Source organism: Trachurus trachurus (genome assembly GCF_905171665.1).
Source record: "Trachurus trachurus genome assembly, chromosome: 12".
In the NCBI taxonomy this organism is placed as follows: domain Eukaryota; kingdom Metazoa; phylum Chordata; class Actinopteri; order Carangiformes; family Carangidae; genus Trachurus; species Trachurus trachurus.
Genome location: NC_139908.1, coordinates 16,771,641 through 16,797,114, shown reverse-complemented (window position 1 = coordinate 16,797,114; position 25,474 = coordinate 16,771,641). Strand labels below are relative to the sequence as shown.

The window sequence follows — 25,474 nt, the reverse complement described above, 5'->3', positions numbered from 1 at the left end:
ATAAATAAAAAAAACAAGATTTCTGACAGTCAAAAGAATACTAAGAGTTGTCCAAGAGCCAAGCAGGTACAGTTATAAAAAAAACAATGAGTAATGCATTTAACCACCATGGTCTCTATGCATGCTCACCATGTAAATACTTATTTTCCCTGCTGTATATACTTATGATTACTGCTCACTAAAATCTCACCTTTGCCATCGTTCATATTCTTCATAAAAGGTTTGAGTTTCTTCTCGTATAAAATAGCGCCCTCTGTATGTCTCTGCCGTAACGTCACCCACGTCTGCTCCAGGCGGGAAATCTAACAATTAAAGATTAAAAAAACCACATTTTAAGAATACAGCTGCGTTTTTGTGCTCATGATAGTGACTTGGTATCGTATCTGCCTCTTACCTGCGGCAGCTCCAGAGCTCTCATCACGGCAGCGAAGCCAAACATGTTGCCCAGGTTGCTCTTCAGCTCGGCCGCCAACTGGATGGTCTTATGGAGCAGAGCCGCCCTCTCCTCCGTGCTTCCTGTGCAGCCTAACAGGTCCACCGCCATCATGATAGACATGGTGTAGAACCTAAGAGAGGAAGAGGAGCACGCAATTCAGTAAAACTCAATAAAGGTTCATTACAGCGGTTGACAGGGAAAATGGGAATGTTGAGTCAAAGCCACTCTGGAAACTCACACTGCGACAGAGCTTCTAGATGCTGATGAAATATAGATTATTTCAAGTATTCTGTTGAATAATTTTACAAAAAGGTTCTTTGGAAACTTTAGCAAAGTTAAGACAGAAAGTTGTAATCACAGTTTGATTCCTCACATTTAGTTTTTATTAAGTTGGCTTTAGTAACATGCTGTTATGTTGAGAAGTATCTATCACTGTGTATACCCAACCAGAGGAGGGAAAAAGGAGGTGAAACAGAAGAAGAGGAACGATGATGAGAGATTTAGGGGGTGGAGATAAAGAACTGCAGAGTGAAGAGAGGAGATGAGAGGGCGGACAGAAGCTGAAGAGCAGCGGTGATCAATATTTGAATTAATGAAGGAGGTCGTTGTGTGATGCACAGAGGAAGACAGTGAGAAACAAATGTGTTGGTACCTCTCCAGTAGGTCAAGTCTCAGCTGGTGTCCATGTGGAAGTGTCAGTAACTCCAGCCCTGAAGACACTCCCATCATTCTTTGCGTCTCTGCAGTTACACCCAGTATTCTAGCCACCTGGTCCAAGAATCAGAAACATTAATTATATATGAGCTATGTGTGTTTGCCTGCATGCCTGCCTATGATTATGCACAACTTTGTATGCATGTATGAACATATATATATATATATATACAGTAAGTGTGCTTTTCCGTGCGTACCCTGCAGTCCACCATGGTGATGTGTTTGGCTGCGGTCCTGGCGTCCACCTCAGCCAGCAGCTCTTTCACTCTCTTCAGCACCGACATCTCCAGAGGCTTATTCTCAGCTGGCATAAGGCAAGACTCGTACCTGCACAAGAGCGATTACGCCGCATTAGAAAACTAGGACAGGATAGGAGCACCGGCGAGGGCTACAGCAACAAGAGCATTGTAAAGATAAACGGGTTGCAACAGATATCTTAGTATCCTCGCAGGCTCGTACATACAGTGGCCCAGTGCTTAGGTTCAAAGATCATGTAAACAGAACATAAAGAAGGTTTTGTTGAAAGGCAGAAAAATAAACTTGTCGGTGCTGCTACTGTTAGATACTGTGCAGTGGCATTTATGATATGCAATTTATACTTATGTGCCAACTTCTTATATGAAGTCAGTAAATCTAATATCTATAGAGCTGTGCTGATGAATGAGTCAGTTGTAAATCAGTCCCACAGCTCCTTAACAGGGGGGCTTAAGGTTATTTGTTCACTTAATGAAAACCAGTATCATAAAGCTGAAGGTATACAGTGACACTATATTTACATCTCAGACATTTACATCTGAATTATTAAGGGTCAGAGTGGCCATCAGCACCACAGGGACAAATCCTAAACCATGTTTTGTCATATCACCTGGGAGAACAAGATATTTTTCACTATTTTCATTTTATGGAGATAATCTGATTTCAGTCCACCTTCAAGAACCAAATAATGAAGAAATAACCACATTTCCAGGTTTTCAAACTGCAGGATAATTTCTGTAATGTCTGTGCTATAAGTTTTGCACAGTTGGAAACTTTAAAAAAACATTTTATAAACCAAAGAATGCATATACTGATCCGTAAAACAGACTAATCAATAATTAAAATGATCATTAGGGGTCAATGGTTGACTGTCTATAAAAAAACAAACAAACAAAAGTTTTACTGACCCTGTCCCTGACAGCAAGCTGACCTGTCCTCTGGGTGAAAGCTTGGCTGCATGTGCTGTCAGGGACTGGACTGTCTGGCCAATAACAAACCATCCATGTGTCCTAATTATGTTGTTTTCTCTTCAACTAACCAGTCCCTGGTTCACATTGATGCCTAAAACATGAGCAGCCTTTACTGCCTTAACTGCCAGTCTCTCCAGTGTTGGCACAGTAACCTCCCAGCACCAACAATCCACAGGGGGACTCTCTGATGGCCAAAACTGCTGCTCGCTCCATCTCTGCCGCACGTACCATTGCTGTTCTACAAGCCTCGGACACTGTGTCCTCCCCCGGCGCCGCAGGCCTTGTAAAATACAGTATCTGCTGTGACTATGACCACAGTATAAAGTCTGCCTGCCCTCGAGCCCTTTCCCACAGGACCGTCAGCCGTTTACTCAAGTCCGTCTCCCAGTGTCTGCTCACTCATGCTGTAGCTGTGCTGCAGCGCCTGGACAAAATTGCCTCACTCTCGTTTTAGTGCCCTTTGTGACAAAATGTCAGCAGATGTATTGACCTTTCCACACAGCAACTTTACATCCTAATAGAATATGACTCTGTGTACAGAGACTTGGGATAGACAGGTACCTACATTAGGAAACACTGGTAAACTACAGGTTGAATAAATCTCCTTTGTTTGTATGCATCTTTCACATCTCATTGCAGATATTGTTTTTCCTACACTTCACCATTTATACAGCCTGCTTGACTTTATGAATCACAAAACACCCTGCGGCTTCATCCTCCCTCTGAATTTTAACAAGTTTGCTTTATGATTTTCTTGCCTTTGTCTGTCGTGTGTGTTTTGTCTAACCTGAACACTTCACAGTGACTGCTTACTTTCAGCCTTGGAAAACAGACGTTCAAAACGTGACTATTGTAATCTTTTTCATGCTATGTATTTAACTCAACAGGAGGAATAGAGTCATGCATTGTTGGTGCAAATAACAGGCTGCTGTGTACCAGTTACTGCAGGTTTCTTACTGTATGGTTTGTGTATATGTCAAACTCCAAAAGCTGTTTCGGTGTTGTGTGTCCTGTTCATCTAGGACTCCAAGTTAAAAACAGTGTCTTTTGGAAACATAATGTAGAATTTTGCGTCCCGTACCTGGATGGTCTGAATGAGGATGTTGTTTCCACCTGTGGAGCAGAGAACATCCCTTCTCCTTCCTCCCTCGCTCCCTCCTCCCTCCCTTCCTCGACTCGCAACCGCTCCACGTAGCTCTTGGCGGGGGGTTTGGGGGGGCCAGCGGGGCAAGGTCTGAGGTCACAGTAGCTCCCTGCTGTTTCTGAGGAATGTGATTGGTAGCCGGGATGGTGGGCGGGCGAGGAGTGTGCTGAATGAGAGGTATGCGCCGGATGCTCTGGAGGGTTGTTACTGGCGGAGGGGCTGAGCTGGGGGTCGCTGGAACGACGCATCACAGGGGAGGGTGGGACGACAGCCAGAACCCGCCCGCTGGAGTGGGCTCTCTGCCTGGTGACTGAAAAAAAAAAAAAACGAGAGAGAGGAGTCTTACAATCCGCCTCCGGAGGATGTGTCTGTGAAATTGAGGGGCGTGCATTTATTCTCTATTCATGCATCTGAGCTTGTGTGTGTGTGTGTGTGTGTCGCTGTCACTTACTAGCACTATACGCGGGAGACAGCGGGGTTTCCCCAACAGGTGACAAGGGGCAGCGATACTCCTGAATCTGGTCCATGCTCATTGCACAGTTCCGCATTGCGTCTTTGTGGTGGTGGATTGTCGACGGGCTGCAAACACAGCATTTTTTTAAGATGTTAAAAATCTTTGTGTGTGTGAACTTAAAAAGCTGTCACGGTGCTGAGGGGAACCACACACACAGTGCAAAAGTGCAAATCAGGACGTCACGTTGATCAGTTTCAGGTGACAGGAATGGTGTGGTGAAGAATGTTAATGTTTATTACATCAGGGTGAGAGGAGGGAGAGGGGTAATTCTTCTACGTCAGGATGCACATATATTATATATCAGGTTATTTATGGATTAAAATCAGGTTTAAGGCTTAAAAAGAAAGAGCCAAAAACACACCCCCTCGAAAACGAGATGCTGCATCTCAAGGGGCTATCCTAAATAAAACTTAAACATGCACAATGTGAGAACATCCAGAAAATAACAAGCCTCATTAAAGCAGAAGTGAGTGATCCGGTCGTTTTCGCTAATGCTGCGTTCCAGGCAGGCTTTTGAAATCATAATTTACAGCTTCAAGTCACAACTTACGACTTTGTAGCGTTCCAGGCAACCCACTCGTGTTTTTCCGACCTGTTTTACCGGTGAAAGTCACTATAACGGCCACTCGTAACTTCCGACCCGTGAAATCGTACCAGTACGTCTTTTTGTACAGTCTATGTACCAGATCGAACTGGTACGACTTCACAGGTCGGAAAAAAACGAGTTTCCTTGAACGCACCATAACAGTCCTCGTCGCTACGTCACCACATTCACGGCGTTCCTTGGCTGCACACACAGCCCTGCATGCCGTTCTCTCTCCTCATTGGATAAAAACTGTAGGATACGATAAATGTTTTCTCCTCGACTCAGAGCAGAGCAGAGGGACTGAGAGACCCGTGATTCAGACCAAACACTCTATGTAAGTGATTGCTGTCGGAAGATATAACTATTTAAGACTTATATTAACACAAATATATCACTTACTTCTGCTTTAACAAAATGTATTGGGAAAATATATTTCTCCACACATCTTAAAAGGAATAGTTCAACATTTTGGCAAATTGGCCCATTGCCATAATCCCTATAGTTTTAGGAGTAGGTTCGTTACCTTTAATTGTCGGTACAAGCTATTTTGAGAACGGCAGAGCAGAGCCGTGAGCTGCTCAGAGCTACGCTATGGAAGCTAAAAGAATTTCTTGGTTCATGCAAAACAGCTGATGCGTGTTCCCGTCCGGAGCAGTTTTTCGGCAAGCAGTCTCTGAATTTGCCTCAAAAACAACTCTGTCTCGTAACGTTCTGTTATTATCTCATAACATGGTGAATGTGCAGGTCACAACTTGTCCACGAGAGCGTTTTGGAGTTGTTGGATTGTGTATTTTATGAGTTTGATGAGGGAAACCAAGAAATCCCATGAGCCTCCGTAGCTTAGCTCTGAACAGCTCGTGGCTCTGCTCTGCCGTTCTCAATATAGCTTGCACCAACAATTAGAGGTAACGAACCTACTCCGAAAACTATAGGCATTATGGCAATGGGCCAATTTGCCAAAATGTTGAACTATCCCTTTAAGTCCAGTGTGTTACTACCACTGGTTTTGTCCAATGGAACAAAAGATTAAAGAACTTAAAGAACTCCCTAAGAGGATAAACATGTATTTCCACTGTACACAACATATTTGTCTGCTCCTGTTTTGTAGATTTGTAGTTTGTAGTTTCAAACAGCCTCGTTTAGGTTGAAAGCTTAGTGAGCCGGTGCAGAGGAGGTCACGAGAAACAAGTTGCTCTGAGCGCACTAACAGGACTTTATTACTAAGGGAGGTGCTACTGGTGTCTGTGGAGTGAGGGGACTGAGGGGACTGAGGGGACTGTGGGGACGTGGGAGGTAAGTTCACTAGTTTAGTGCTCAAACACAACACTGGTGTCACACAAACACACAACCTGCTGTTGGGCACAGGTTCCGGCTCTGGTTCTGGAGGTGCCACTGGTGTCTCAACTGGGCTGGGACTCTCTGAGTCACTGATCGTATGTATGACATAAAGCAAGAATGAAACAAAGGCAAACATGATATGAAAACTCAGGAAAAAAAAGAGAACGGTCAGGATTTCATTATTGGCTGCTCAGATGGGGAGCTGCATCTGAAGGACACACAATAACGTTACACTTCTTTTCGTCCCGGCTCACCTGTGAGGAATCATCTTCTCTGTCGTCAGCCCGTCGGTCATGGTGACGCTCCTCCTCTTGATGTACGCTCCTCTCTGACTGGACGGTGAGTAGGCGGAGCCCTGCTTGCTGCTGGCCAGTGCGAAGGTGGCCTCCAGGTAGCGCAGGGGGAGGGTCCTGCTGACCGGACAGTAGATGTGGACACCGCTGGACTGAGAGACTGGTTTACGCTGGCCTATGTAGAACCGCACAAGCTCCTGGACCGAGTCGAAACTGTCCGTCTCCAGCATGTACTGCACCTGAGGGTGAAGAGAGACAGCATTTAATATATCAACTATGGGTTTTTTATATACCTACTGTAATTAACTTGTACCATAAAAACTAGTGGATTTTATCTGAGGGGAGAAAATCAGAGCACGTGTTTTCTTTTGAAGCTCGATAACTCTACAGGGGAGGTCCCCCCCCCCCATGTTTTGTATCAAGTGGTTACAGATCTTTTTCAAAAAAGCTGCTGGTCCTCTGTTATTTGCACAGTGCTTAAAACCAGTTTACACAGTGCAGGAATATCAATCGCCTGCTTCAAACTCGTGAGAGAATGAAACAGCAATCAGCAGGCTGAATGGAAACTAAGGTTTGGAGGTGGACAGAATGGAAAGGCACAGCTGGCCAACAAGGCACACCTGCCTCCTCCATCATTACAGGCAACCTTTCTCATGGAGCATGAAGGTCCAGTTGCTGAAGGTGTTAAACGTATTGTCAAAATGCATTTCATTCAAGTGCAGTGAGGGTCTGAACTAAGATAAGAGAAAGACTGATGGACAGGATGAGTGGTTGAAACACCGGGGGTGGTTGATGCATTTGATCTTTTAGCATTAGACAAACCAGTATCAAAATATTCTCTGTTGCCACTTCTAGCTCCAAAATATAAAGTTAATGCACAGCACCACATGATTTATGCTAAAATTACAGCCAAAGAACAAATGGAGCGAATAGAGCGAACAGTTTGAAAGGCAGAGCACATCAAAACTCATAGTTAAGAGGAGCTGGGAGCTGAGACAGACTGTCAGTAGAAGCTGAATACAAACCTTGGTCTCATTGGATTTGACCAAGACTTTGCTGATCTTGAAGTGCAGCACCTCGTTATCCCACCGACAGGTCAGGACGTAGTCGCCCACGCTGGTCAGAGAGTCACGCACCAGGAAATCTCCATTACGTACAACCAGAGTCTCTGACACCTGACAGAGGAGGAGGGAAAAAAAGTATATGTTTTTAAATTAGTAAAAAGGGAGACATGAAAATCTTCAATCCTAAAGGGCTGGAAGCAAAGTTGGCTCACTGAGCCGGAGCATGTGTGTGAACATTTTGTTACTGACACTCTGACTGTTTAATAATTGAATGGAGAGAATCATGATTATTTATGACAATGCCTTAGGACAGTTTGTGTTGCTGAACAAACACAAACTACGTCTCTCGCTGCCAAACTGTCTCTGTTATGCACAGTTTGAATTGGCAATGACGGTTAAAATGTCAGCCACGACGGCCGGGATGACTTTCTGAGGACACGTTTTTATCGAGTTCAGCACTTCTGTAAAAAGTTATTATTTTGAAATTATCGACAAAAACAAGCGTCCCAGAAATGCAATCTGCCACTGATGGTCAACGGGACAGCTTCAGGCTGTAGATCTTGCTGATGCCAAACATTGTGGTTTCTGTGAAGAGATCACACATATTGACCCAATGGCCATAACATATTTCAAACTGAGCAGTTTCTCCTTTAGAAATATCTACATGAAGGTAGCAACACTTTAAACTCACCCATCACAGGGCATGAAGTATGCAGCACAGAGAGTCAATGACCAGCAGGAGGCAGTATATACACACATGAAAACAAGTGCAGGACCCTCTTCTTTTTTTTTTTTTTAGCTTTTGTGGGATTTTATTTATTTATTTATTTAATCCCTCATTGCTCTTAAGAATGATTCATGTTTTTCATGGCAATTTGGAACAAAGTAAATAAAAACTATGTGACTCCAGAAAAGTCACACGTCTCTGCACACACATCCTAAAAGTCTTAACTTTAAAAGGGAAAAACAACGGAACAGGATGTAGACAATGAGCAGGAAGGAAGGATGGGATTTAGGGACACTAATGTACAGTATCCGCCAACAGGGTGTGTGTGTCTGTGTGTGTGAGAACCAGTCATTAAGCGTTGTTTTGGAAACCGGAGCGTTCAGGGTTTCCCCAACTTTACACTGGGGCAAATCTATGAATACATGAATATTTTATGTAAATTAAAAGGAGGAGAAACTCACAGATGGCTGATTTGAATCTGGGTGTGTGTGTGTGTGTGTGTGTGTGTTTGTTGGAGGGATGGAGAGACGGGGAACAGAGGTTGATCGGGAGACAGAGGCTGTGTCTATTTACAAGTACACCCTCCACATGTGCACGCAGTGTGTGTGGGCGCAGGTCTCTTGTTGTGTGTGTGTCTCCGTGTCTTAGTCACCAGCTGTGAAATCCAATTGCGTACATCAGCAACACGTGCAGCTGTCTGTTTGGCAGAGTTTCCCTCCTTCTGAACGCTAAAGCAATTTCTACTGAGCTGTGACAGATGATGGGATTCATTAATCAGTGTCATTCTGTGTGTAAAGCATTTAAACTGTGCTTTCAAAGCCAGAGATTTTGGCCAAGTAATCGCTCAACTAATACTATTGGTTGACAACCGCGTCAGCCCACACAGAAATACTATTATGTTTGGACTTTTATCTCAATTAGTTCTGTTTTTTATTTATTTTATTTTTTAATCTATTATGATTTGAAATAGGAACTGCAGAAGCAATACATCATTTTCAGAATGCAATTATTTATATTATTGCTACAGACACTAAGTTTTATTTGAAGCTTTTCTGTCATCTTCAGTGGGTTTCTCAAGAATAAGACATGAAATTTGGGTTATTTTTAGGTGTGAAAGTCAGATGTTTTAGATGGAGCACAATAATCTTGGTTTGGTTTAATCAAAACACACAATGTAAAACCAACTCATCATCATCATCACTTCCCCGGGCTCCAATGTCTTTAATTGACTTGTTTTGTTGAAATCTCCAAAGATACTTCATTTAAAATATGATTAAACTTTCTCCCATAATCCTTTGACATTAATGACTTCAACAATTAATCATCAACTACTGATTATATAAGTAGGGATTAATTTTCTGTAGATCAACTAATAATGTCTATGTTTTTTGAGGACTTTCATAAAGTTGTCTGCAAAAGGCTTTTTGCATGCAAGTCTGATTGTGTGCATTTGTGTGTGTGTGTGTGTGTCCGTTGCGACACTGTACACAGGCTGTGTTTTATCTCAAGGGTTTATTGCCTTGGAAAGTATGCGTGTATCCATCTGTTCCTAAACATCCACTGAGGACTTCCAATGTCACGATTGGCACAATCTGCTCTTCTGTGCATGTGTGCTGTTTATACAGTGTTCCATACAGTGTGTGTGTGTGGGTGTGTGTGTGTTTACCTCTCTGGGTATGTGTCCATGGTACCAGCCATGGCTCCTGATGTCAGCAGGGCTCAGTTTCAGCTCCTCCTCCAGTTCCTTGCGAAGTTTCTCAGGAGGAGACTCCAGCAGGTACTTCTCCTTGGAGAACTGCATGAAGTAAACAAGCAGAGGAAAACAAGACATCAGTGGGAGCGGATTTACACCACAGTGTCACGAAATGTAGCTGGTACAGCGTCTTCACATGGAAACAGACGATAGATAAGATGCACACTCCATATTCATCTTTTATTTATTCGGGGTAAATCCCGTGGATAATAGGATCTGAGCTCCAGAGAGGATTTGAGAACTTAAATATATATAGAAACGCACACTTTACAGTACAAGAAGCAGTTTAATAGGAGTAGAATAATGAGGTAAAATGCATGTGTGATGGTTGGTGTCATTTTCACAAATACACACACATGCGCAGAGATATACACCTGTGTTACAGAAGGCATCACCGCAGGGGAGCAACAGCATTGTGTGCAGCCTTCCACACAAACATTAACACACTCACTCAGGCACACACACACACACACACACACACACACACACACACACACACACACACACACACACACACACACACACACACACACACACACACACACACACACACACACACACACACACACACACAAGCACATACTCACATACTCAGATACAAGAGCCAATCCAATCGACCCTGACCTGATTACTAAGACGTAGAAATCATCATGAGTAAGCTCTTATTGTTCTCATGAACTGTGGAGACCCAGCTTTAGCATTTGATTGTGGTTACTCAGGATGGCTCGTAATAACACACACTCTCACACAATTCGTACACTCAACACGCACAAGCAAAACGGATCAGATTTCAGATTTGAAAGCATCGCATTTCTTTTTGCACAAAGAATGGCACTCGGGGGCTGTGAAACATGAAAATAAATACGTGTTATGATTAAAACCCCATCAGTCAAGTTCCTTGGCAGTTACCAGCCCCTAGTTCTACTGAATCCATAATAACAATATGATAAGTGAATAAAAACCATTGACTGGGTTTACATGGACTTCAGCATCCCAGTTTGAAGTCCATGTAAATGCAGTCAATGATATATAAAAATGTTTGAAAATGTGAATTTGTTGTATGTGAAGAACTCTACATTCTACATTAACTTCCAAAGTGAGTTTGTGTTCATGTATCAGATGTACTCGAGTACTATTTGCTTAGGTAAGGAAAGGAAATCCCACACTGGGACTTGGATGTTATGTGGAGACGCTAGAACAACCGGTGATTGTGGAAAGATTGAGTTCAGATAGATGATCTTAGATGAGGCAAAAAGAGGACACGCATACATGGATACAGGCACGCACGCACACACAAATATACACAAAATACAGAAATCCACACAGGAATAAACAGAGAAAGGAAATCATCTTGACTCTGCCAATATGAAGAGAAATGAGACCGGAGACCAAAATAAACAGTAAACAGCCTTGTCGCTAAGGCCAGCCTGTCGCTCCTCCTAATATTTTCCTTCAATCTCTCTCTCTTTTTCTCTCTCTCTCTCTGTTTAGCTCAGGCTGTTTTTACTCGGTCGCACTCGTTTCCCTCTTGCCCACAGTTCATCTCCCTCTCTCCCTCCATCATCCCTCACAATTATAAAGTTTCAGTAAGTCATCAGACTGCTGTTGAATTAGTGCCACAGACAGACAGATAGAGGGAGGGAGGGAGGGAGGGAGACAGAGAAAGAGGAGAGGAGATGGTGTGAAAAAGCACGGGAAACTGTGATGATCCCTGTTTGCAGAGTGCGTTCCCACCTGCCAGCTTTTGTGTGTGTATGTGTGTTTGTTTTTGTGTGTGTGTGTATGATATGAGGAGACTACAAGAGGCAAACAATCGATCTTATCGTCTCCAGGTCACTGCAAGATGAAATTATTAACTTCCTCCTCTCCCTGCTCCTCTCCTCTCCTCTCCTCTCCTCTCCTCTCCTCTCCTCTTCTCTTCTCTTCTCCAATCCCCTGGGGAGGATGGGAGGAATATCGCCATGGAGGCTCACTCTCCCAGATTAGATTTGAGGTGTGTGAGTGTACGCGTGTGTGTGTGCGAAGGGGAGAAGAGGCCAATAAAAGAGCAGAGGGGTCAAGTGCGCAGTTATTGCTTTTCCTTGTCTCCGTGGAAACCTAGCAGAGGCCGGCCTGCCACTGAACCGATGCTCAACAATGAACTTGGTGTGTAGCCTACGTGTGTGTGTGGGGTGTGTGTGTGTGTGTGTGTGTGTGTGTGTGTGTGTGTGTGTGTATGAAGGGTTATGGGGCAAATTGAAATGTCAGTGGGGCTCTATTTATGATACGGTTCAAGGAATAGACTGACATCAGAGGGGACACACTGACAGAGACGGAAATACAGACACACAATAAAAAGTGGTTTGACAAGGACAAACAACGACACACAAAGATCTGCTTTGTTATATCCTAACATGTAAAAGGGCATAAACAGTGTCAATCTTACACACACACACATACACACACATACTGGTGGCCATCTATCTGAATCCATCCCAAGTACAGACTAGAGTATGAGGCTATTTGTACAGCTTTGTTGTGCTGTTTCACTGTTGGGAAACGTCTTTCTCTCACAGCCCTCAACATAAGTACAGACGCTGTGTGAGTGTGTGTGTGTGTGTGTGTGTGACAAGGGAAAACGAGGATGAAGTAGAGACTCAAGAGCTCAGGAGTGAAGAGGGTGAAGAATAGAAAATATTTCCAGTGGTGACAAAAAGGGGGGGAGACACATAGTGGAGGAAGTACAATGGGAGGCGTTTACAAAAGACCCAGATATTACCACTCTGGTTACAATGAGCAGGTCTGTGCCACTGTTATGCCCTCGCTATGCTGAGTCCTTGGTTGGCATAGCAACGTATCATCATATTTGTTGGGCTGTGTGTACAGTGTTGTTGCCATCTTTCAACAACTACAGGAACAATAAACTCCACTTACTGTGTACTACTATTACTACTACTTCTACTGCTGCGGCTCTTATTCACAGTGACTCTGCTGCTACTATTAGATCTATTTATAATTTAAAAAAAGACTATATAGGATTTACTTATGTTAGGCACAAATGTATGCGTACATACATACATACATTATTGTTAGCACTACTACTGCCACAGTCTATATTACTACAATCAGCTGCTCTCTACTGCTACAATGAGTAGTCTGCATCTATCTCTACTGTTTAAATAACCATTATGACTTATGACTACTACAACTGTAATATCAGTGTTACCGCGAATACGATTTGTACTATCAGCAGTAGTATACCCCAGGCAAATGCAAGACTACTAATACTTATATGGCTACTAGTAGTATTATCACAGTCATTTCTATAACTTCTATTATTACCACCACTGCCACTGCTGTTATTATGGATAGTGTTACTCCTACATAGATTGCATTCGTGCTTTTCATCATCTTGTCGACCTCTTCTATTTTCACTCTCTTATGTAAAGGGCTCATTCATATAACGCTTAAAAGAGTTCCACATATATAAAGTTTATTACTACTACAAATAGGATTTCGGCTGGCTTACTGTTGCTGATAGTATTACCCTGCCATCTATAACTTCTATTGCCCTTATATTTAGTTTTACTATTCTCTCCATTTCTCCTTGTGCAGCTACTTCTGCCGTTATTACTGTAACTGTAACCTTTTGCTATTTATACTATTCTTCATATGCATAAGCACTGGCAAAGAAAACACTAACATAGAAGTACAGATGTGAGCTGGCTCCACTTGTTACTTTATTGTATATTTCATGTCAGTGTACAAGCATAGTCTCATATTTCATTGGAAAGACGTGCATGTCGACAGCGCGGATTCATCAACACAACAGTCATGTAGAGCAGCGTAAAAAAAAATCCATCAGATCAAAACAAAGAAACCAACAGTTTTACGAAATCGACAGACGGATAGACAGCGGAGGAGCAGCAGAAGCAGCTCAAGACAGACAAAACAAAACAACCAGAATACATAAAGACAAGACATCAGACATTCAGGAAGGCATAGAGGCAGACAGACAGACAAGAGAAACTCATTAATGTAGACAGAGAGGCAGACGCGCAGGAAGACAGGTAGCCCATTAGCAGATGAGAGAGTTTAGGCAATTTAGCAGCTGATGCAGGACTTTGCTTTCCCAGGGGGGTGAAGAGAGGAAAAGAGATTGGTGTGTGTGTGTGTGTGTGTGCACTCACCCATGTAGTGCATATGTCTGATTTCCAAATGGGTAGCACTATTAATGGATGGAGCTCTATTTTAGGTGAGGGCTGAGTTGGGGAGAAAGTAACACCAGGCTACCAAAGCAGAGAGCCTGTTTAAGATCAAGGTGCGTTTAGATGTTTCCATTCTAACAGGGGGAGTCGTACATAGTTTGAATGGATACAGGGGAGTCAGGAAACACGCTATAGACGCTGGAGGTGGTGTGTGAGTGTGTGAATATGAGTTATAGATAACAGCACAGTGTGATCCATCACCTAATTTACACCAACATGCACTGGAGCTCCTTCCCCTCGCAGCGAGCCAATTAGGCGGATTCGTCTCATGACATCACCGCACCCCTCCCTGCCCGGGTGAAAATTGACACTGCTATCACCCAGCATCAGAGAGAGAAAAAACGGACCACCCAACAGGAAAATAAATGAAAGGGATGATAATGGGGAGAAATTCTCAATATATGCACATATTTATACATACATAATACACTCACACTCACAACAACTAGCTTGTTGTTGACTATTTGTGTGTGTGTGTGTGTGTGAGATTCTTGATTTTGTCTTGTTGTCTGATCTATGCTGAATTGGTTACTGAATTGTTTTGTTTTTTTACTTTGTCCAGTTTGTATGCTTGTATGTTCTTTTCAGCACAACTTTGAAAGCAGAGTTAACAATTGCACAATACAGTTAATGAACACTATTATTCAATCAGACAATGTCAGTGATCCTCCATTTAGGATTTAACTTTGAGTTCCGTAATCAGCAGCAACATCCTCATCAATGCATGCAGAGGAAATATTATTTCTTAAGGCCAGGTATTCAAAATGCACAACACAGAAAGGTAGAAGTGTTAACTGTGGCACAAATCAGCGTGTTGTTGTTTGCTTTTGAACTAGTTTGTTTGCTAATTCTTGCAGAAGGAGCACAAAGCCAAGTACCTTGAGCGGTGTAAAAGGGATGTGACTAAAAACAAACAACTCCAAGAGCGACGGCGTGAATGAGAAATGAAATGGAAGATAATTGCTGACAAGTATGAAAACCTGCAGGGAAAACAGACAGAAGTCTCCGGCATTTACCAGCACGGATGCAAAGTGAAAGAAACAGGGAGAGAGAGAGAGAGAACGCATTCCAATGAAAACAAAACAAAAAAAAAGAAGAGAGGAATGCATTCTAAACAGACTGCAGCACTCAGATCTAAGCTCATGTCAGAATGCACCTTCTTTCTTTTTCAGCTCGTGGGCTAGCCTCTAACCCCGTTGTCATGGTAACACCCTGAGTGGTGGTGGTGGCAGTGGGGGTAGGAAAAGGGGCTGGGTTGAGGGTGGGGGCCTGGTTGGAGTGTGTGTGTGTGTGTGTGTGTGTGTGTGTGTCTGAGGTGAGGGGTCCAATTGTTGAGGAAACCTCGCTATCCCTCGATCTGGCTTCTCTTTCGCCTCCTCTCTGCCCCCCCACCCCCCCCCACCCCTTCAACTCTATGTATCTTCTCTTTTGGGGGAGATAGAGAGCAGGATTATTGCACACAGGCCCTCGAATCCTCCTATCTCCCATTACACACCCACGCACACACAGGCATGCACACATTATAGGGGTTTGTATATACGCACGAGGGCCAATATCACCCCTCTCCAGAATGCTGTAATCCCTCTGCGCCCTCCAGCCTGGTTTCCACTGTTATATTCACACAGGTTCACACGGGTATAATGGGCTTTTAGGCACATGTAAAACGATACGAGCAGTAGAGGGAGTGTTGGTAACATTAAACTTTTTATATTTACACCCCTGATTTTTTTTTCTCAGAAAGGTGAGACTAGCTTTGAATCCGAGCTAATGAAAGTGCTCTTTTCATTGCATTTTTCATTCGGCGTGTCCAATAATGGTCTGTATGTGTGTTCGGGCCACACAGTGGAGTGTTGGAACTTGTGCTTTTGAATGATTAAGTGCCAAAGGTGCATTAGTGAGTCGGTCTAACAATTACGCTGAGGCAAAATGCCAAAGACAGGAGGAATTGGTGCAGATAGAGGGTAAAATGGGGTGTATGTCTTTAAGTTATTACACCGGCATTCTTAGTAAAATTCTGCTCAGGTCCTAAGAAATTGCAGGTCATGGTTTTGAACTGTTTTTGGATTCAGGCTGAACTCAACCTCTGGCCAAGCTTCTGCAGCGAACTCCGTTTAAGAAGTCTGGCAATGCCCCCGATTTAATACCATGACCTTTTGATGGAACAACGGCCATTTTATGGTAAACTGATTTAGCACTTTTCCACCTTTGAAGAAAAGTGTTTACAAATCACATCTCTTCCACACACACATTCAACACTTTTTAGAGTCAGATATCAACAACAAAGCAAACATTCAACTTCTTAAAGAGGCATTTTTCTTTTAGTTATGAGTAGTGGGTGATGCTGCTACAACATGCAAGGTGAGGTTGACATGACAACAGACTGCAGAGGTTGTTACTTGGCTGATTTTTTCAACCCTCGGTGATGTATAAAGTTAGGCTACCACATAAACACACTGTACATGAGATTAAGGCCACGCTTGTTCAATCTGCTTCTATGTATTAATTCAACTTTATTTATCTTTGACACAGTGAGATTTGAAGGTAATTATTGCAAACATTTCAAACAATAATAATCAGAGACCTGTTAAAGTAATTAAAGACTAATTAAAGGAGCCGTCCTTGACTGATTTTATAACCCTCATGCATATTCATACAAACATAGCTTCTATTTAATCCTTCACACCCCCATTGCTGTAGATGAATAAGAAGGTAAAGAAGAAAATCTGACATAGAACATGTGATAAAATGATATCTGTATGTGTAGATAAGAAGGAAAACGTAAGTGAACAACACACATGAAAATAACTGTGCTGATATGATCAGAGAGCATCAGACAAGACGCTACTCCTTTTATACAATGACAGTGACGACATGTACAGAGACAGGGAGAGAATATGAGACTGATGACAGTGACCTTTACCCCCCTCTCCCTCCCCTCTCCACATTCACACAAACACACACACACACACACAAACACACACACACCGTATGGCATTCACCCTTTCAGGCAGCTGGATGCCTATATATTTATATAGAGACAGAAATACACACATACGCATTCACACACACAGTGATACAGTGCACTGGTGCGAGCTGTCAGTCAGTGTGGTGTCAGAGAAGAGACCCCCTGGATTGAGTGACAGCTGGTGGACAGGATATGACATCCACCTACACTCCCACTGAGACTGCACACAGCACAGTGCCTCTCCGCATCACACGGCTCCACTCTCTGTCTTGAAACTGCGCTCTTTCCCTCCTGCTGCACACTTTTTGCTTTCTGCATCAGCTCTGTCACTCTCTCTTTCTTCAGTTTTGGATGGGATTTTTTCGCAAAGTGAGCATGTGTGTATGCGTGTGTGTGTGGGGGGGGTGTCACTCTCACCCCTGTCAGATGAGAACACCCATGTGCGGAAGTCAAAGCAAATGCGAACGTGTACGAAACAGTCATCTGCTGCACGGTGGCAAAGCTTCTGGTGCACTTCAACGCATTAAGAATCAAGAAGGAGCTCTGTTTGGTTGGTAACGTTTTGAAGCTGAGTAACTGTATGTATCTGCTGACACACGATTGTAAAGGAATGACCTCCCACTGTGTCGCCTTATGTCAGCAGTGAAGTATGAATGGAGGTCACTACTATAAAATCAAAACAACAAAGTCCATAAATATACACAGTGGCAACAAAAAGTATGTGAAGCCTTTAGAATTTCCTAGTTTTCTGCATTAATTGCTTTGCTTTCCATTGCAGGCCTGAAGTTTGCCCCTCCACAACACTAATAGGAAAATCATTTGTGGACTGATGAAACTATTTTTATGGTGTAAAAATGGCACTGCATACCAGCATGTAAACATCATCTCATGGTTTGGGGCTGCTTTGCTGCCTCAGGGCCTGGACAGTTTGCCATCATCAAGGGCAAAATTACTTCCAAAGTTTACCAAGGCATCCTACAGGAAAATGTCAGGGTGGCTGTCCACCAGCTGAAGCTCAGTAGAAGTTGTGTAATGCAGCAGGACAATGACCCTAAACACTGAAGTAAATCTACTATCTAGATAATCTAGAGTAGCTTCAAAAAAAGAAAATCCATCTTTGGGAGTGGCCCAGTCAGAGCCCAGACCTGACTCCAATAGGGATGCTATGGAATGACCTCCAGAGAGCCGTTCACACCAGACATCCTGAGAACATGGCTGAGCTGAAGCAGTTCTGTAAGGACCAATGGTCCAGGATTCATCCTGAGTGTAGTGCTGTTCTGATCTGCAGCTACAGGAAACGTTTAGTTGAGGTTATTGCTGCCAAAGGAGCTTCAACCAGTTATTAAATCCAAGGGTTCACTTACTTTTTCCACCTGCACTGTGAATGTTTAATGGATATGTTCAATAAAGACATGAACTATTATAATTGTTTGTGTGGTAGTAGGTTAAGCACATTGCGTTTGTTTATACTTGTGAGTTAGATGTAGATCTGATCACATGAAATGGCCAATTAATGCAGAAAACTAAGAAATTCCAATGGGTTCAGATACTTTTTCTCGCCACTGTATATATACAGTATATCTTTCTTCTCTATGGAGCTAACATGAAATACATTTTTGTTATAAAACGCGCATGTTTTTGCAACGTTTTCACCTCCTGTCCACACAAAGCTGGTGTTTTTGAGCACCACAAACATAGACAGTCCGGGGGTGTGTTGTAGTCTGGATGGGCGTCAATAGAGACCTTTATGAAACGATGATGTAGACGCCCACGGCTGCTCCCTGATTGGCTCTCATCAGCCTCGACTACCAGTGGTGAAAGCAACGCGGATAATGAAATAAAGACGGTCACTGATCTTGTTGTCTTTGCAAGCAGCTGTGGATGTGGCCAGTTCTCTCTCTCCTTTCTCTCCTTTCTCTCTCTTTCTCCGTCTGTCCTTATCCGACTGTGCCATTCATATTTTAATGTCTCTTCCTCTGTGACTCACCTGGTTTCCGGCTTTTTGTCTCTGGCTCAAAGACCTACTAAAGCATTTCCTCTTTCTGCCCCTTCTCTCTAATCAACCTGGTGGGAAACATCTATCAGCACTTTGATGAGAGGACCATTACTGAGAGTGAAATACAAGAGTGTGTGTCTGTGTGTATCAGTGTGCATGTCATCACGCCAAAAGATATATGCTGACAATTAGCTGCCTGAAGGGGTGAATGTCCTCTCTGTGTGTGACACTGCCGCCATTTGTGTTTGAGTGTGTCCTTATTATGTACGTATAGACAACGCTGGTGCTCTTGTGAAATGTATTGTATCTTTCCAGGTTCATTTGTGTTGTTTCTTTGGTTCTGTTGAGTGTGTGTGTGTGTGCACATGACAGCGCTGTCAGTGGCGATGAGAAGGAAAACAAAGCAAAAAGTAACCTAGACATCACAGGAATGACAGAAAAAACATTTTCATCCTCACAAACACGAACACATTCGCACTCAGATATAAATACACACGACGTGCTGATGATACACGCGGAGACACACACTCGGGCACACACGCACACACACACACACACAAAGGAGCGGAGAAGACTTTAATGATGTTTGACTGTTAAGTACGACTCCAGACTGCACTCCTCTCCCTCGCCTCCTAACCCCACGGTTTCTCTGCTAAACAGGCCTGTAGGCTACACACTTCTGTCTCTCTCCCTCACTCTCTCTCTCTTATACACACACACACACACACACACACACACACACACAGAAGAGTGAGGGGAGTAAACAACCATTTTCCCACAGCATCCACGCAGACACAAGAATACATACAAAAAGCTACAAACACACCATTACAAATGAGTGTGCGGCGCGCAGGTAAAAATAGAGGTGAGAGCGTTCCATTATGCTCAGGGTGATGATAACATGTTTAGTCATTAAAGAAACAGACTGTAGTGTTGATGTCACCCAGATACTGATGAGAGATTACACAGATTCAATTAGGCATTTCTCTGGATGAAATGAGATAGCTTGCTTGAACCTAATTCAATTCAAATTACTTTAATACTTCTACTAATGACAGAGCAATGTAGTCACACACATTGCGTTGCTGTAACTGGATACACATACAAATTTGATAAAGACAATATTCACAGTTTAATTGCGAGGACTCGCCCAGTGAGGGTAGATAGATGACTAAGAGGTTGAGTCTTATCGAAGCTATTAAGCTTTTACAGGCTTTGGAAATCTGTTTTGTTTGGGGTCATATGAACACTAGTGTTTTCTGACAACACTTTGGGGCATTTCATATGAAAGACTTCCAAGTTGCAACGCCCTCTGGTGCATGAGTCAAATTTGAATCTAAGGTTGATGACAGATGTTTTGTTAAGCAATTTAAATTTGAAGAGGCACTCAAATGTCCTTACAAAGTAAAAAAAAATCTTCTGCATGACGGGCATTAAATGGCTTTGTGTTGGAATAAAGACCAATAAAAAAAAAACAACACAAAAAAGTGAATAAAAACTATGGCTCGTCTACTTTTACAGGCTCTTTTTTTGTTTATATCACTAATAAATACTAACATAAAGCGTCGACAGCTGTAGGAAACACCAGAAAACTGTTCTTGGTTAACTTTTTTAAGAATAAGATTAGCTATTATGGTATGGTGTCATAATACAGTGTTTGACTGTAGACATCCGTTATCCACCACACACACACATTACATACATACACAAGCACACATGTTCACACCCCACTCCCTTACTGCCGAGTCAGCGATGCCACACCTATAGATGCTGTTGCCATGGTAACGCCATAGTCTGCATGCCCCAGCTGGTGTTTCCCTAAGGAAAAATAAATGTGTGTGTGTGTGGTGTGAGAGAGACAGGGATAGGTTAATGTGCCCCATGTGTGCTTTGCTCTGTCATGTGCAGTGAGGTGTACTGAAGAGGAAAACATGGCTGGTTGGGAGCAGTTATCATGGTATTGTGTTTTGTGTATGATTGTGTGTGTGTGTGTGTGTGTGTGTGTGTGTGTGTGTGTGTGTGTGTGTGTGTGTGTGTGTGTGTGTGTGTGTGTGTGTGTGTGTGTGTGTGTGTGTGTGTGTGTGTGTGTGTGTGTGTGTGTGTGTGATCTTTTTCTATAGCACTCCTATATCAGTCATCAGTTTCCCCTATGGGCCAGTTGGGTGGTAGAGTAGTTCACCTCAGGACTAATTTAAAAACAAAAGGCACAGACGATACACACAACAAATGAATGAAGATAAAGAAACAAAAAACCCTTTACATCCACTCTGCCAAGAACCTAAAGCCAGAATGTGAACTCCGTCCAAATTAATCACAATCTGATAGTAAAAACCACAACAATAGCTGAAAACAAAGTCATGGAGCCACACCAGAGTTTACAAGCGCAGCCCACTCAAAAACACAGCTTTTTGCCATTTTATTTGCAATGACTCATGCCTTAAATTTACACACATTACAGTGTGTGGTGACCTGGGTTCCTGCCAGCGTGGCTGAGAGGATTTGGGACAAGCACAACATTTAGCAGTTGTGTCTCCAGCTGTTCCGTTTTGTTGACTGGAGCATCACTCGGCACAGGAACTTCAACAGAAAACATTCAGCCAAACAGAACCAAGGGTTTATATAGACTTGTATGGATGTCTAACATAATTATGGTTCCGTCACAGGTCTGCCAGTAGCTAACTCACCATTGTGCGATTATGTGGTATTGTGTAATTTTCTGTCTATGTTGAATCACAGGAAAAAGCATGTTTGATATGAGAACATTAGACTGACAAAGACATGAACTCAACAACATTGTACGCGAATGGAATGAATACAAATAAAAGAGGTACTACCAACACTTACAACATCTGTAGCATTACTAGTCATAATAACTTTTCAAATACTTCCTTTGTTTACCAAACTGCCTTCAGGACATTTTAACCTGACCATTCACAATCATCATAGCTACAGCCAGAAACCAAACCACAGAGGATAATTCAAACTCTGGTAGTGCCACACTACCGAGAGCCAAGTTGCATGGGGTACTCAGAAAGCATTAAGAAATGTTGATCTCAGTGTTTCTGGCTCTGCAACTGCATGTAGCTGGGTCCCTGTCATTGTTTCTTAAAGGCAGCAAACAGTGTGAGAAGTTTGACACTTTTTATGCACCATGTGACCAAACACCTAAACTGGCTGTGAGACCAACAAGCCCCAATATACACAGTGGCTATCTTTCATTATTTGTGCACACTAAAGTAATTATATTATAGAGTATATCTCTGGCACTGTCTTATATTCTGGAAACTTTTCCAAAAACAGTATAATGACTGCATTAACCTTAGCTGGCACAGCTGGCCCGACCCTGCACATCTTTAACTGCTACTGGCTGGTCCAAGCTCAGATTAAGTTTTGCTGTTCAATCACTGCAATTCTGCCTCTCTGTGCCTCGCATCCTTCACCTCCCTCACCGCAGAGCAATTTATAGACCGCTATGATGTGTATACACACACACATACGCACACGCCTGACTCATCATATGGCTTTCCTTTACCTCACTGCTTTATTTTTTCCCCACTGCTTTTCATTCACTATCCAAACACCAAAGCTATTCTCTCCACTTCTTAGCTTTCCTCTTGACGTGTTGTCTTCTTTATTTGAGTGGTTACTCGTCATGTTCTCTGGTTTTCTCGTACACCTCCTCAGTCTTTGACACATCCACCTGTTTTTTCCACGTAACGCTGAGAAGGTTTGAGATAAGATAAGAAAATCGGTGGAGGGAGGTGGGTTGTCTCATTTCCTCTTTTCTAACCAGCATCACAGCTGATCTGTCTGTCTTACCTCTTACTCTCTTTCCTCATTTGTACTTGTTTACAACGCCGATTCATTACATCGCGTTTTCACGTTGTCCGCCTCCATTCTTTTATCCCTAATCATCTCAGCCTCTCTTCTCTTCACTGTCAGTTCGTCTCTCGCTCCATCCCTCCTCGCGCTCTAACCTGCCATCTCTCAACCACATATCATATCATTCCCCCACTGTGTGCACGTTCCCTCACCGATCCACTCAGCCGCTCTGTCAGTGTGTAGTTGTTTGCGTGCGCCAGTGTGTGTTGACGCCGCACAACAGCAGAGGCATCACCTTGTTCCATCAGCAAAACGCTGATAGACAGACACAGGCAGAGAGGCGGAGGAGAGGGAAGGAAATAGAAATTAAGCATTTACTCAAACACATGGTATATAAATGATTGTTTTTCTGTAGTTGTTAACTGAATAAGTATGTTATCTCTGTTTACAATACATACTGGCCTTCTCTCTGCTCTATTCATATAACAGCAGCTCAATCTGTCATCACATAATTGTCTGTTCCTATTGTTTTGAAATCGGCTCCATAAATAATCCCAGTATTCTACTATTAAAGTCTCTTAAGTGCCCTTCCTCAATCTTGGCTCCATTTCCCTCATGGTAAAGTTTTTTTTTCCTTCTTGTCTTTAATTGAAACTGGAGCTGCTGGTGTCCATGACACCCAGGACCAGCTGGGACAGCTGAAAGATGCTTTAGGCAGTTTATTCACTCGGCTGGAAATACATATCTAACGTTTCATTTTGGCAGCTCACAGAGATGCTTGCGAGGGGGTTGAAAGTGAAAGTGTCATGACTGTCAGCAAACTGAAAAAGTACTATTTCTAAAGATGACTTCATTGTGACTAATAGGATAATTATGGTGTGGTGTGTTAACTCAGTGTCCAGTCACAATAACACACCTTTTTTCAGCTTGATGTCAATATTTCTTTAAAAAGACAGAATACTATCAACTACACATACACACACACACAATCCCTAAGGGCTGTGGCACTCGCTGTCATCCTCACCTCTCTGGGTTGAACCATTAATGGTTAATTTGTAGGCTTTTGGGGGTAAAAGGTCATCACCCTGATGGATGGAAGGTCTAAGGAGTCGTCAATACTTCAAAGCTTCCTCTGTATATACGTACATATAAGCTACAGCACACTGCACACACCCACGCGCACACATCTATTCCTTACTTGCCATTTCACCGCGAGCCACTACCATTACCATCCATACTAGTACCATCTATCTTGACAGTGACAGGTGTGAAGGGAAAACCACAAACCCACAATGCATTTCTCCCATGCAGTTAAACAGGATCGGGACAAAAAGGGAGGCAGCAGTTGAAGGACAGGCAGCAGAGAGGCAAAATGAGAGGTGGGGGTTGGTGAAGAGGGAGAAGAGGCCTCTGGTTGGTTAAAATTATAATAGTCATCTATCTCTCTCAATGGCCTATGATTTTGGGAGGGATGCTATAACAGGCAGCAGTGAGTATCTTCCATTGTTTGACCAAATGACAAACTGAACAAATCGGACTGGGTCTTTGTTTTGATGATAACAATAAAATACCACTATTAAAGTTCAAATGTAGCAAATTGTATTGTCTACATTAAATTAAAATTGTACTGTGCATATAATATAGCATTAATTCTATTAATATTTTACTTGAACAAAGGCTGAGGCCTGAAATGCAGCCTTGTTACTATGGATACAAAGTCATATGGTGACACAGCATCTAATTAATTAATCAATGAGTGACAGCAGAGGATTAATCAGCTTTACTGGCTGATATGCAGCCAAGAAACAGGATGTAAATACAAACAAGGCCCCTCTCAGACAAACACGATCATATCTTTTGATGTTTTTTTGTTCCGCTTTTCCTTTTATATACACAAAGTTAATTCAACGGTGATATATAATTTATGACCGAATATTCTGCACTACAGAGCAAAGTGCTAAAGTTCAAGTTTAGGCTTTCAGTGAGAGAGTCAACTGGGACCAAGTCAGGATTCAATGGCCTCTGACAGCAAGTAGATTTTACCACCAACAGTCTATGCAGAGCCTGAGGATGTGACTGATTCCAAAATCTGCTGCAGGTCTGCACACAAATACTTACATGTGACTGCATGTGGAGTAGCTTAGCAAACCACTCTTTTTGGATGTTGTGTTTCCCAGAAGACATTTTAGGAAAGTTTTTGGAAATCCCAGAATCTTACATGTTTTCTCTAACTGTTTAAACAAGAGTAACATGAGAAAACTATACATGTATATGTATAGGCTATATCTTTTCTCATGTTACTCTTGTTTAAGCAGTTATATTACTCCCGCCAATAGTTGGTTAGCTTGACTTAGCTATGGTAGTTAGCCTAACTCTGCTCAAAACTTAAAAGAAATTTACCTTCCAGCTATTCCAGCAGTTAAACCAGTGACAGGCCATAATTTTGGAAGATGATGTGTGGACATAATTATGTCTTTCAGGTATCTACTGTGTGCTCTGATTTAAAGCAACATTAGATTCATTTAGACAGGGATGGTTGGCTTAGCCTAGAAAAAGACAGAGACAACAGGACCTAGTATTGAAGTTGCCAGAAAACAAGTAAGAAAAAACCTTTTCATATGATTTCAGGATATTCTGGTCGCAATTTTG

The 25,474-nt window shown here is 42.6% G+C and overlaps 1 protein-coding gene across 1 annotated transcript in view; it reads right to left on the bottom strand.

The window, feature by feature from the left end:
• LOC310994507 (SH2 domain-containing protein 3C-like) overlaps window positions 1-25,474 on the bottom strand; it is a 40,969-nt gene that overhangs the window by 5,349 nt on the left and 10,146 nt on the right. Inside the window, exons 2-10 of the mRNA XM_083983224.1 lie at window positions 9,709-9,837; window positions 7,277-7,426; window positions 6,213-6,490; window positions 3,972-4,099; window positions 3,458-3,830; window positions 1,348-1,477; window positions 1,089-1,204; window positions 395-566; window positions 191-302 (exon numbers count right to left, since the gene is read on the bottom strand). Coding sequence (XP_083839350.1) covers window positions 191-302; window positions 395-566; window positions 1,089-1,204; window positions 1,348-1,477; window positions 3,458-3,830; window positions 3,972-4,099; window positions 6,213-6,490; window positions 7,277-7,426; window positions 9,709-9,837 — 1,588 coding nt within the window. The remainder of the gene's footprint in view (window positions 1-190; window positions 303-394; window positions 567-1,088; window positions 1,205-1,347; window positions 1,478-3,457; window positions 3,831-3,971; window positions 4,100-6,212; window positions 6,491-7,276; window positions 7,427-9,708; window positions 9,838-25,474) is intronic.